This window comes from Myotis brandtii, unplaced genomic scaffold (genome assembly GCF_000412655.1).
Source record: "Myotis brandtii unplaced genomic scaffold, ASM41265v1 scaffold238, whole genome shotgun sequence".
NCBI classification, from domain to species: Eukaryota; Metazoa; Chordata; class Mammalia; order Chiroptera; family Vespertilionidae; genus Myotis; species Myotis brandtii.
In genome coordinates, this window is record NW_005358983.1 from 158,646 (window position 1) to 172,902 (window position 14,257).

The following is a 14,257-nucleotide window of genomic DNA, read 5'->3' on the forward strand; positions in this document are numbered from 1 at the left end:
CGGGGAACCTTGGCTTCCTCCATCACTGGAGCAAGCAAGCCTCCTGTTCGTTTCAGTGCCTGGCTACCAGCCGCCATCTTGGTTGGCAGTTAATTTGCATAAGGATATGCTGATTAGCCAATGGGAAGGGTGTCGGGGTTATGGTCAATTTGCATGTTTCTCTTTTATTAGATAGGATACCAGATTAAAAAAAAAAATCTCTTACATTTACTTAATCAAGTCAGTTCATTAATTTTATCTATTTATTTTGTAAAGAATATGTGAGTAGTACATTATTATGAGCCCTTATATTTTTAAAAAGGGTAAAACTCCTTTGTTGGTGATAACCCTGATTCCACAACATTTTCCCTTCAAAATTTTGAAAGTTTTAGTCCATTTTTTCCCCTTGGTTTTTAGTGTGACAATGGATGAGGCTGAGGCTACACTGATTTTATGCCTTCTTTCATTAAGTGTTTCTGCTGAATGGATGCTGATAGAATTATATTTTATTTAAACAGACATTTCAGTTTTCCATGTTATGTCTTTTCTTTTTCATAAATTTTGCCTAGTAATCATTCAGTACTTTCTAACTCAAGGTTTTAATCAGCATCAGAAAACTAAGTTTCACTATGCCTTTGATTAATTATTTTGTGGCTGCTTGGATATCTTCTTTGATTGTACCTTTAATTATTAGGTTACATCATTTCAAATGATTTCTTATCATACTTTGTCCCTTTTCATCTCAGTTTATCATCTTTGTATCTCAGCCTGTTGTTCTTTCTTTTTTATTTTATTTTTAATTATAGTTTACATTTAATATTATCTTATATTTCATCCTGTTGTCCTTTCATCTTCTCCTGGTCTATTCCGATGTCTGTTTCTTGGAAATTTTGCTTCCTGGATACTACTAAACTTACAAAATAGAATTCTCTGATATTCTTCAGGTAACTGTAATTCTCGCTCTGTGAAAGCCAGGATGATGTTTTTTCTTCGTTTCTGTTTTTGCTTGTTTGTTTGTTTTGTTCTTTTAAAATCTTGGTATTGATTGGTATTTTTTTTTTCTCTTAAGACACCAAGTAAGATTTTGTGTTTTTATCTTTGGATGAATATTTGTCTACTCACTTTCAATTCAATAGCCATTTGAATCTCTTTCTCAGATTTGGATGGCAGATCCATGTGCATAATTTTTAAACCAATTTTCAGTGTTTAGTCATTTATACTGAGTATAATTCCTCTGGACCGATGTGTAGCTTTCTCTTACCTGTGCTAACTGGATTTCCACTGCTTTGAATCAACCGAGTGTATGAAAGGTGCCACCCTCAGCATGCATTTCTATTAGGGCTCTTATTGCCTCTATCTTTATCCGTATGCTTGTGGGAAATTCATTTTTGACAATGCAACAGGCTACCTCCAATTTCTCTCTACATTCTGTTCTATTGTTCCTGAGGGATGTGGAAATATAACCAAGGACGGGCAAAGAAACATTGATCTAATCACTTCCAAAATGATATATGTGTATTATAGAGATAAATGTATATTTTCATTGGTATGTGGAAATCAGATAATAGGGGACAGGCAAACTATTACTTCTATCATCTTTCTGGAAAATGGTATTGCTTTGTTTTATGATGTAAAGTACATGTCAGTCACAAATTATTTTTATTATCCTTTGCTGTGTACTCTACAGATGGTATAAATACTCTAGCAACAAATTACTAGTCAGAATCAATTTTTATAGACAAGTTCTTATATTTGAAATAGATAAATATATGTTATATATGTATTTTAGGGAATATTTAAAAGGGAATGTCTTAATCTATTAGACTGATACATTTTAAATTAGAAGTTTCTGGATATATCTGCTTAAAATCTTACTTTACTATGACATATAGGTACATGGGTTAACTAAATTGCCACTGGGATATATACCAGTATGTGTTATACATATTTCTGGCAAATGGAGCTTATACACATATATATCCCAAGTAATGAAAGTATGTATAACTGGATTGTGCCTATATTTCTATGCTCTCTCTCACTTATCTAACACTAGGGAAAGTTTGATTTATTCTCCCAGCCAAAACCCAGCATTCCACTATTGCCAACACAGGGGAAAAGAACAAATGACCCACTTTTCCATTTCTAGCCTTGCATCTTTAAACTAAATAAATAATGGCTACTTGGAGTCATGACTACAAATAGAGTGATCTGGGCCCACACCTAGGTTGCACTACTTCATAGGCATAGCTAGTTTGTAGAAGTGCTTAATCTCAGTCTTCTCACTAATAAAACGAAGATGAGATGGTAAGGAGATTGGATGAGATACTATACATAAGGGACCTGGCACATACTAGTTTCTCAATTAATAGTAGTTATTTCTATTAAATGTATGAAATTGTTTCTCCGTCTTCTGTTTTTTTAAAAAAAAATTCTTTTTAGAACCAGAAAATAGAAAGATTCCCTTCTACCTTTTTTCATTAAGAAGATAAAGTAAGTATTAAATGAAAGACAGGAGTTTAGATCAAGAGTACTGTTATTCAGTGTACCTTATTCAGTGTTAGCATTTCATTTGCAATTTTATTTCTGGCTGGTAGCTCAATACATATTTGTCTTATTGGTGGGGATTTTGTTTAATTATAAACACCAGGAGGGGAAGGAAGCCACCTATATGGTAAATATAGACTCAAATTTAATTTGTTGGAAAAGGCCAAGTTAATCTTTTCCCTATATTAACAGAATACTCCTAAATACAGAAATTAAAATCACCATACCACATCTTTGTAATTAACCATATCAAATTCTTTGACAGTCAGGACTAATTTTGCCTGTTTTGTATCGTATAGCATACTTTTGGGCCCATTACAGCATAAAATCATTACCCTTTATGGATCCACATTTTATTTCTATACTAGAGGCCCAGTGCCTGAAATTCATGCATGGGGGAGGAGGAGGGAGGGTCCCTCACCCCAGCCTGCACCCTCTCACAATCCGGGACTCCTTAGGGGATGTCCGACTGCCCTGTGGGATCGGGCCTAAACCGGCAGTCGGACATCCCTCTCGCAATCTGGGACTACTGGCTCCTAACTGCTTGCCTGCTTGTCTCATTGCCCCTAACCACTCTGCCTTCCTGCCTCATCCCCCCTAACCACTCACCTGCCTGCCTCATTGCCCCTAACCACTCTGCCTTCCTGCCTCATCCCCCCTAACCACTCACCTGCCTGCCTCATTGCCCCTAACCACTCTGCCTTCCTGCCTCATCCCCCCTAACCACTCACCTGCCTGCCTCATTGCCCCTAACCACTCTGCCTTCCTGCCTCATCCCCCCTAACCACTCACCTGCCTGCCTCATTGCCCCTAACCACTCTGCCTTCCTGCCTCATCCCCCCTAACCACTCACCTGCCTGCCTCATTGCCCCTAACCACTCTGCCTTCCTGCCTCATCCCCCCTAACCACTCACCTGCCTGCCTCATTGCCCCTAACCACTCTGCCTTCCTGCCTCATCCCCCCTAACCACTCACCTGCCTGCCTCATTGCCCCTAACCACTCTGCCTTCCTGCCTCATCCCCCCTAACCACTCACCTGCCTGCCTCATTGCCCCTAACCACTCTGCCTTCCTGCCTCATCCCCCCTAACCACTCACCTGCCTGCCTCATTGCCCCTAACCACTCTGCCTGCCTTTCCTGATCGCCCCTAACTGCCTCTGCCTGCCTGCGTGATTACCCCTAACTGCTTGCCTGCCTACCTGATCTCCCCTAACCGCCTCTACCTTGGCCCCCACCGCTGTGGCTTGTCTGGAAGGACATCCGGAATGATGTCCAGAAGGTCATTTGGCTGTCAGGTCTAATTAGCATATTATGCTTTTATTATTATAGATTAAAATGTCATAATATTTTAATGCTGATATTTAAATACAAGACATTTGATTACATTTTTCAAGCATTTATGTTTCTTTGTTTACCATCAAGTCAGTTAGAGATATGAGGATCTAACTCACCGGTTGAAGTATAAAGATACCATCGTTTTTGTTGTGGTAATGACTCTTCTATTATGATCTATCTCAGACCCCAAATTTTTTTTATCAGGGTGTGAAGAACAAGGTAGGCATACAATGACTGGCTTCTGGAAAGGATGTGTGGATGGGTGCTGCACATGGATCAGAGGGCTGGTGGATAGTACGGAGTAGGAAGTATCTTGCTGTGTTTTTAAATATGTCACCAGAGATGGGTCAACTGGTTGGATCTAAACAAATAAACAAACAAATATATATATATAGGTTTCCCCCCAAAAATATATACACACTTTAATAGCTGATAACTCAATTTTCACTCCTTTTCAGGTTTAACTGATTTGAAATAATGGGTGAAGCCAGACTAAGCTTTGAACAAAGAAAATTTATCCTAAAGTGCCCTTAGACTTTTTTTTTATGGGGATAAATAAAAGGTAAAGTTTATGGTACAAACCCAGCAAAAGCCCACAAATTGAGGGCACACAAATACCAAATAAAGTGATTCCTGATGTTTGTGATTCCATTGCTTCACTTTATCAGCAGTGCCTGGACCAGAACGCTCATCAATTTGAAAACAGGCACTGACAAAAAAAATTATTCATTTCTGAAGATAATTTTAAATTTTGAAAATGAACTATCCTATATTAAAAAAGCTAATATGTAAATTGTCCCCTTGACTGGGAGTTCAACCAGGGATGGGGCCGGCTGGCCAACGGCCCACGACCCCTCCAGCCCTCCAGCCCGGCCAGCCCGGCCCGATCAGCCCCAATTGGGGTGGGCCAGCAGGACCCCACCCATGCACGAATTCATGCACCAGGCCTCTAGTATGTTAATAAACACTTTATAATCATTCAAAGTGTGTATACATTTTGGGGGACACCTTGTGTACATATATATTCCTATATTTAATTAGCAAAAGATGTAAAGTATCAGCATATTTATAAACAAGTTTTCTGAAACTTTGAAGGAATGTAGTTTTAATATATTTCTCTATACATTGTTGGCTGAATCAATACTGCATTAATTTATAAAAAAGCACAACATTTAGTCCCTTTTTACAAAGTCTTTGTGAAATCTAGTTTCCCTGTCCTTTTTTATAAATAACTGAGAAACACTCTTCATTGTAGGCAACAAAATGACCTAGAAAACACAATAAGCATTTTACGTAATTTCTAATTAAAACTATTGTTAGATCAAGTGATCCTTAGAAACTAGAAACACAAGACTATATTTACTTAAGTGTTTTCTCTCACATAAGAAAACACTGCTTTAGCTAATAATAAAAATAGCTAGCATAATTCCAAAATTTCAAAGTTTATGAAAACTTTTTATAAAATTAATTATTCATAATATCTTTTATTTAAAACTTTTCTTCTTTGCTTACCTTTTGTGGTAACAACTGGGAGAAACAGAAGCACCTGGGAAAGAGTTGAGGCCAGAAGTACAGGGAAAACTGAGGAAATGCATGTTCTAAAATATACATTGATATAACATTGCTCACCTTTATATATATTGAATTCTTTAACAGTCTAAAACAGTCTTCCCAAGAACGACTTTTTTATAATTACTTATAACCAGACTTTCAAAATCATAAATATTTTAATGGACTAGCCTCTTTTTTGCTTCTGAGGTGGAAATCTTGAATCATATGAATGTCCAGTGCCTGGCATCAATTCTATCATACTCAACATATATTTTTGTTCATAACCATCATAAACAAAACAATACAAAAACTAGCTAGAAAAAATCTTTCAAATAAAGTGGAGATTCATTTTGCAGTGAGATTCAGTTATGCTCCAAATCTCATTTTATGACTAAAAACACTGTATGTTAGGTGGTTAAAAACATCAGAGAAGAATTCATTTACTGTTTTATTAAATATTTTGATCTTCTTCATCTTTTAGGACCAGGTTTGATGACTCACACAATCTATAAGAAGGAAATCACCAGTTATTAATATTTACCTTTAATTGCACAAGCACCGGTGAGCTGAAAACTCCCGGAGGGTAATGCAGGGATATCCGCGAATCCATGCTTGGCTTGAGAGTGAGGCCTTTCTTTGTTACTGTGAAGGACTCTTTCTTTAAACAGGACATGACAGAGAAGATACCCAACTTGTAAACTTTCACTTCAGCACAGGTCCCCTGTGTGGATTGAAGGACAGTAAGACAAGGACATTAGCACAGCACTGTTCTTACATGCTCTGTGGCTGTGAAAACAATCTACATGCTGTCCCTGTACTCGCCCACAACTCGCCCATAGGTAACCAGAAATTTCTCAGTTTTGAGCTACATAACAGAAAAGGGAAGATGTCAGTTTATTTTTTAATTTAAAATAAATCCCAAAGAGAAAATGTATATGTGCAATGAGCAGTCACATTCAGTATTTTTAACAAATATTAATTACTTCTGGAATCCCATCCTCCTTAAGTTCACCAGAATGGACTTTAAATATTGGCCTTTATCCAGAAGATTCAACCCTGCTTTAGGACTGAAATTTCATTGGGTACTTTCCGTACACATGATAGCACCTGTACCGTCAGCAAATTCTTCCTTCTGACAACTCAATCTCTTAGTAAAGTCATTTTCTCTACTTCTGTCCTCCATGCAGTAGGAGCAGTTAACTACCAAGAGAGACATTTGTGTTTCATTTTTATATAGTGATATTTAAATTTCAAGCCTTTTTTATCACATAAAAGGAACTGTACATAAATGAAAACAGAATTATCTACTCATATAATCTCCAGTGCTTAGAATGAGAAGGAAGACTTAGAAGCAATTTGATCTATTCATGCTTTCCTGAGCACCAGCCAGGCTCCGCCCTGGTGTGAGTGGATAATCATGCAGACACACAAACATTTCAGGGACAATCACAATGCAAACTACTCTATCATTTGAAAACTGACTAAGGAAAATATTTTGCAATATCACTGCATGACTCCGTCGCTGGGAAAATTCAGGGCATGATGAATGTCCCTAATTGGCTGGAGGGAATATGGTGAAAGGTAAGAAAGTGTTCTGGGAACCAGTGGTGGTTGGCCTGTATCTCAGGCACATCTGGCAGATGCTAGGAAACAGGAAGGGTTGTTGATCAAGGGAGTGTCATGAACAGAGCTCTGATGGCAGTTCATTTGACTCTGGAGTTAGAATTCTTAAATATCAAATGAACCACATAAACATTTGGAAGGAATCCAGAGTTTAAATTGTCTTGAGCTAAAAATAGAGATAACTACTATTAGAATATTCTAAAGAGAAAAGTACATGCTTTTATTTTTTTCCAGTAGGCAATGGTGTTCTCTCTCTCTCTCTCTCTCTCTCTCTCTCTCTCTCTCTCTCTCCCTCTCTCACTCACTCTCTTTGATTATTCATTTTTTAAAATATATTTTATTGATTTTTTTTTTACCTACTTTGTGAAAACCACATGTACCTGAGCACTTTTTGCTTCTATGTCAGGCAGAATGGCCAAGATTAAAAAACCCCAATCAAGAGCTGTTATACTTACAGGCTTCCTAGACTAAATATAACATGTATTAGTTGCATAAGTTGGAGTAGATAATGAGAACAGGCTTAGCTTTCATATTTAACTGTATATCCTTATTTGTGAATCAGAAAAGACCAAACCAGAAAAAGTAGAAATGTGTTATAAAGAATTTCTTGTATATATGGAATGTTTTCACATTTATGCCCTGCCCTCCTCTTCAAATAATGACAATTTACATAAAGCAAAAAAAGACAAATATTTAAATTGTTTCAAAGTAAGTTCACTGGCCCACAGAAGTTTCTTAAATTTTTGTTCCCATCAAATCTATGCTAAGTTTAGTAATTGTGAATATTCTTTCTTCAAAATGTATGGATTTGTGGCCATAGAATTATACAGTAAAGTGTACTATGGGGGGGAAAAAAAGATCGTTTTTAACTGCTAGCATGTGTTTTTAGGCTTCCTTTTATCTTTTTAAGTGTACAATAGTTTTTCATTTTGTCCTTATGACCCTATGAGGTAGATGTTATTATTTGTTCATTTTCCAGATGAAGAAATTGAGTCATAGCAAGGTTACATAATTTACCAAAGTTCACATAGCAAGAAAGTATATGAACCACATTTGAATCTTTCACAATCCACATCCTAACAACCACATATACTGTCTTTCATATATGAACTAAACACAATTTATAGACTAAAAATTATCTCAAAGCATACACACACATGCACAGTTGTTCATTTTAACATAATTTTCCAACCCATGACTGATAATAATAAAGCTACTATCATCTGGGGACTCTAACATTCTTAAATTTTGCAGAGATCCATCACAGTGAAAACGTTAGTCTAAAGCCCGGCTGGCATGGCTAAGTGGTTGAATGTCGACCTATGAACCAGGAAGTCACAGTTTGGTTCCCGGTAGGGGCACATGCCCAGGTTTCGGGCTTGACTCCCAGTGTGGGGCATGTAGGAGGCAGCCGATCAATGATTCTCTCTCATCATTAATATTTCTATCTCTCTCTCCCTTTCCCTTTCTTTCTGAAATCAATAAAAATATATTTTTTTAAAATGTTACTCTAAAGCTAGTCTAACAAAGACATGAAGTTAATTAAGCCATGGTGTTCGTTTTGTTAACCACGTAAAAACATTTGCTGTGTCCTAGACCCAAGTTCTCCATCCCTTAATTTGGCCAGTAATTTCTGTTCTTTGATCTTTGTGACTTTAGAGATGCTCAGAATTATACAATAAAGTGTACCATGAAAAAATTATAATTTTAACTCCTAGCATGTGTAATTTCTGTTCTTTCTGCTTTTTGTGGCAAAAAAAAGAGTGAATGCACTAGAATAAGTCTATGAGTCCTTTCATTTGTTACTAATGATTAATTATATCTATACCACAATCTGGTAGTGTAAGCAATATTTAGAGAAGGAATCAAACAGCAAGTGTAGATGTAGCCAATGTTTTACCAACCTTGTAACTTCCTCTCATTCCGTCCAGGGAACTTGGGGTTAGGTAACTTGACTGAAGGTTTATGTCAGACATTTTCACCATGATGTCTTTGTAATTTCCCCTGTAACATGCGGTAAATGGAATTGCAATGCATATTGGAAATGGAATTCTCATTTCCATATCTGAGCACTCAATAGTGATGACATTGCTGACCAACTCTTCATTATCACTCACTATCAAAGAACTCATGCTGTTAATTATTCGGCATTCTAGATGTTGTAGAAGGTATGAAGGCGCTGTGATGTAACAAGACACTTGAGGGTCCCTATCATCACTCAGCATATCAAGATACCTGCAGGGGTGAAAAAGGACATAGTTTTTGCAGATATTTAATTTATGTATTTTATGGGTACATATATAAGAGCCTGAGCTCCAGGGTCACATTTTCTTTTGTGAATCCCAGTTCTCTGACTTACTGATGCTGTGACCTTGGGCAATATACTCAACAATATACTCTCTGTGCCTCAGTTTCCTCAACTATAGCATGGTATTAAAATAATAACTGATTTCATAGGAAGGCTGTGAAGATTAAATGAACTACTATAGGTTAAGTAATTAAAAAGTTGTGCCTAGCCCTGGCCAGTGTGGCTCAGTTGGTTGGGCATCATCCCAAGCACCGAAAGGTTGCCCTTCGATTCCCAGTAGGGGGGTGTGCTGGAGGCAGCCGATCGAATTTTCACTCTCACATAGATGTTTCTTTCTCTCTCCCCCTCTCCCTTCCTCTCTCTCTCTAAAAATCAATAAAAGTATTTTTAATCTGTACTTAGAACATAGTATTACATATATTACTTATTATTATTGTTACTATTTTCATTGGTGTTATTATTTAAGTGATTGATTCATCCCTCGGTTTTGTTCATGTCCCAATATGAATCTGAAGATTGCTGAAGCTTCTTGATAAACCAAATACTAACACCTGAGTAGTTTCTTAAGTTATGGGGGGAGTAAATGTATATCTGGTATTGGAATTGTCTAAACATATTAGATCAACTTATGATGTTAATTCCATTTTTTAGAAAAACTGAGAGAGGTACAAACGTGCTGTGAATTTATGACTAATCAAGGTAATTAGAAACAGAAATAGAATATTTAAAATCCTCAAAGAATCAATCCAACAGCATATTTTGACAGAAAGTTTTAACTATGTGTGTTACTCTTGCTTTTATACCATCACCTTTGCCAAATATTTTAGAGTCTTATAGACTCAAATTCAAATTTGAGATCAGTCACTTGCTATGTTTGACCTTAAACATCAGTAATTACTATTAAAATTGCTAATTTTTAGCTTTTTCTATGGGCTAGGTATTAGGCTATACATTATTTCATTTAATCCTCATACTATGAGGTCAGGTAGGTATATCATCACCCTCTCTATATATAAAAGCCTAAGCAACCCTTACAACTGGACAACCAGCCAGTAGCTATGATGTGCACTGACCACCAGGGGGCAGATGCTCAATGCAGGGGCTGTCCCCTGGTGATCAGTGTGCTCCCACAGCCAACTTCCCGCAGCTGGCCAACCTCCCACAGTCCCTCCCTGTGGCCAACCGGCCCCCATCGGCCCAACTGGCCCAATTGCTGGCCAGGAAGAGGGACCCCACCCATACATGAATCCATGCACCAGGCCTCTAGTTTTACAGATAAGGAAAGTGAGGTCTAAAAATTTTAACTTTCTGAAGATTACACTGATGGTAAGCTGTAGAATCAATAATTTAATCCATTCACCTTTAACACAAAAGCTCAAACTTTCTAATATAATATCATATTTCCTCAAATCATTCTAAAGTCCTGAGATTTTTCTGCCTTATATACTGAAACTAATATCTCATTCACAATAGTATAAAGATTAAATGAAATAAAATTGAAATATATTTAGAGAAATTAGAGGAGCTATATAAAATATAACATTAATAATCAGGTTTAAGAGAAACCCACACCTGAAACCTATATGCTCATGTTGACCAATGTCACCCCAATAAATTTAATTAAAAATAATCAGTTTTAGAATTACCAGGTCTTAACTATTTTTCAGTTATTAGTAACTTAAATTTTATAATGTACTTGAACATAGACATCTAAAAATATATGTTGAAATTGCAGAGAGGGTTATTTATTTGTATTTATATTTCTGAACCCATAGAAGTAGAAGAAAATTACCCAGCCCATTGGTATGTAGAAGTATTCTCTGATGGTGGTGATTATGGTAATTCAGAAAATGAGAAACATTGTCTAGTAGGATACAATGACCCAGCCTTCAAGAATGACTTCAAGAAGAATGACTCCAAGAATGACTCTCTTCTGTGCCCCAGATGAAGTAAGGTGAGGCAACCTGTAAGTGCTTTCATTCACCCTAACCCTAGTCAAAGAGATAAGGTCCAGCCTCGAAAATAATCAATGGGTTTGTTCCAGTTTTGTTTTCCTTTCAGTCTGTATATAGGAGGACAACTACACTAGAAAAAATAGACTTTTTTCCCCCAAAAAAGAAACTATTCAGAGAGGAATCACAACAGATTCTGTGGTAGGTGTTTTTTTAAAATAACACTCATCTTTTATGTGTCAAGTGGGCCTCTGTAGCCTGAGAGATTGCAATGAGTAGTCATCTTCTTAAATATGCAAGCCAAGCACAATTGGTTTGTAGGCCACAAAGAGGAAACCAGCCACTAGAAAACACCTAAAGGCGTGTGAGAGGTGTAATGCAGCAATGACTCATTAGCGGCTGCTTTGAGTCATTTCTGAATGTGAGGATCCTGAAGTGTTAATGTTTTTCTCAAGTGAAATGGGCAGCTACTTCAACAGTTGTTTTGTGGGGGCGCTAATTCTTTAGAACCATGGGGGTCTTTCATGCACTGAATGTCCTTCTGGAACACCTATAGAATTTATTAGATTTTTTAGACCTATAGCATCCTCACAGCAAAACTAGCTCAACCTCTTATTTTATAAATGAGATGACTAATGTCAAAGTGAGCAGAATGACTTGCCTGCGACTCATTTGTGGTGTTGTCCTGAAATGGTACCTTGCATCTGAAAGAGCATCACACCTGGTGGCAGCGAGGGGACAAGTGAAGGTTGGTCATGTGGGGGAGAAAGTGAGGGTTGTTGAGGTGAAATAAATGAACACACTAACATTTAGCTTAGCGTGAACCTCTGCAAAGTAACATGGGACTAGGACCTTCACATGATTTTCTCATTTGAGTTATCCCAGAAAATAGATACAATTTCCTACAAAGAGGGCTCAGTAATGAAGCACGTTGCCCAGGGTCACAGAAGTAGTTTGTAATAAAACAGGAGATAAAATGTAAGTCTGTCTGACTCACAAACCAATGATATTTTTTTTTAATTTTTATTTTCATATTCCACATTGCCTTCTAAGGGTGTTATTTTTGCTGAAAAAATATAGCTTGTGAGTATTTTATTTGAACAAATAGGGGTAATTACCTACTTGTATTGGGGAGATACTTCACAAAAAAAGATCAGTCTTATACACTTTTTGAAGTCACAGTTTCTTTGAGAGTTTTATGGAAGCTCTGGACCAAGGAGATTTAATTGGTATGAAAATATGCATTCAGGTTTAAGAACCTCCCAAAGCTCTTCCCTGATCCCCCTAGAGCTCTGCTGACACGGAATTCATGATTATTTAAAAACTAGAGGCCTGGGAGGGCAGGTGGGGAGGTCCCTCAGCCCGACCTGTACCCTCTCCAATTCAGGAGCCCTCAGGGGATGTGCTACTGATGGCTTGGGCCCACTCCCTGTGGTTCTCTGCTTTCTGCAGGGCCTGCCTACTCTACACCATGGGGATGGGCAAGCAGGCCCTGCTGGGTGCTGCCTGCGGGTCCCGCTTGTCTGCTCGCAGGTCGCCTCGGCGACCCCCCAGTAGGCCCCGCTGGATGCTGCCTGCGTGCCCGCTTGCCTGCTGGGCTCACATTGCCAGGGTGATGCCGCCAGCGTCCTGCCCAGCCGCTATGGGCGCCACCATCTTTGTAGCGGAGTGATGGTTAATTTGCATATTACTCTTTTATTAGATAGGATAAAATAAACCTGAGAATTTACTGAGGAATGTAAATAAAATAAACCTGAGGTTGGGAAATTCTCTCCCAAATTTTGAACACTTTGCAGCCTTCTAATTTTTTCTTATTATAATTGAAAAAAATAGTGATTATAAAGTGTCCCCATTCTGGATAATGATACAGTTTAACTACTTTCTCATATCATCAATTTCTTCCTTCTTTAAAAAGTATTTAATGTTTGTCTCCTAAAGCTATAAGAAACAAGAAATATTAGTAATAGCAGCCATACAAATTTTTATAGAAGTAATTTAAACTGAATTACTGATTTGCAATATCTTTTGGAAATATTAAATGTAAATATAAAATTTTATTCATGTATACATGCTATGACTGCTAACTACAGAAACACATATGAATAGGCATAGATAAGCATCTCTCCCATTGATTACATTTACTTACTCCTTTTCCATTATGTTATCTTTTTGCTTTAGACTCTTTGAATCATTGGGAAGAAGACCATTCGTGCATTTATTGGCCATATCGCATGTTATTGGGGCTGTGGTAGTCTCTTCTCTTTGGTTTTCTGAGCTCTCTTGAATTTCTCTTTCTGTTGTCTGGATGATGTCATGTGTCTCTTCCCTGCTGCCATTCGTGTCTTCAGCAGTCACGTGTGTCATTTGTTTATAATCTCCATTTTCTGCATTATCTGGGAACATTTCGTTCTGAGACTCTTCTTGCCCTGTGACATCTCCATTCACTGATGTATTGTTTCCTTTTTCCGCTGGTTCCAAACTCATGTGTGTTTTACTTTTCTTTAATCTGTCCTGGTGCGTGTCATGACTTTCCTCCCCACTTGTGGGAGGAACAGTGGCTGTTTCTATGACATTTTGTTCCCCTCTTGCAGCAATGTCTGTTGCTTTGATATCCTGAATGGCAGACATTGTCTGCAGTGGAGTACATTCCTCACGCACGCCGCATAAATGACACATCTGCTTTCTTTCTTCCTTTAGAAGTGTAGCAGTGCTCCCCAAATATTCATTTATTTTCGTGAGGCAGTCTATGAAAGTAATGATTTCTACGCACACATACACACAGAGAGACACATAAAAAGAAATGCAAAACGAAACCAAATTATGTTTCTCCCCTGACATGTAATGAGTTATGGCAAGATAACCTTAGAAACCCTACCAAGGCCCCTACTGGGCATTAAGCCAATCTCCCTCCTGAGGGAGAAGTCATTTGTATGACTGTCATTCTCTTAACACATCTAGGAATGGG

General features: G+C 37.7%; 1 protein-coding gene across 1 annotated transcript in view; it reads right to left on the minus strand.

The window, feature by feature from the left end:
• Window positions 1-14,037, minus strand: part of DTHD1 (death domain containing 1) — a 68,098-nt gene extending 54,061 nt beyond the window's left edge. Inside the window, exons 1-4 of the mRNA XM_005866850.2 lie at window positions 13,439-14,037; window positions 8,937-9,267; window positions 5,951-6,130; window positions 3,975-4,219 (exon numbers count right to left, since the gene is read on the minus strand). Of these exons, the coding sequence (XP_005866912.1) occupies window positions 3,975-4,219; window positions 5,951-6,130; window positions 8,937-9,267; window positions 13,439-13,968 (1,286 nt within the window). The 5' untranslated portion in view covers window positions 13,969-14,037. The remainder of the gene's footprint in view (window positions 1-3,974; window positions 4,220-5,950; window positions 6,131-8,936; window positions 9,268-13,438) is intronic.
• Window positions 14,038-14,257: the final 220 nt, after the last annotated feature.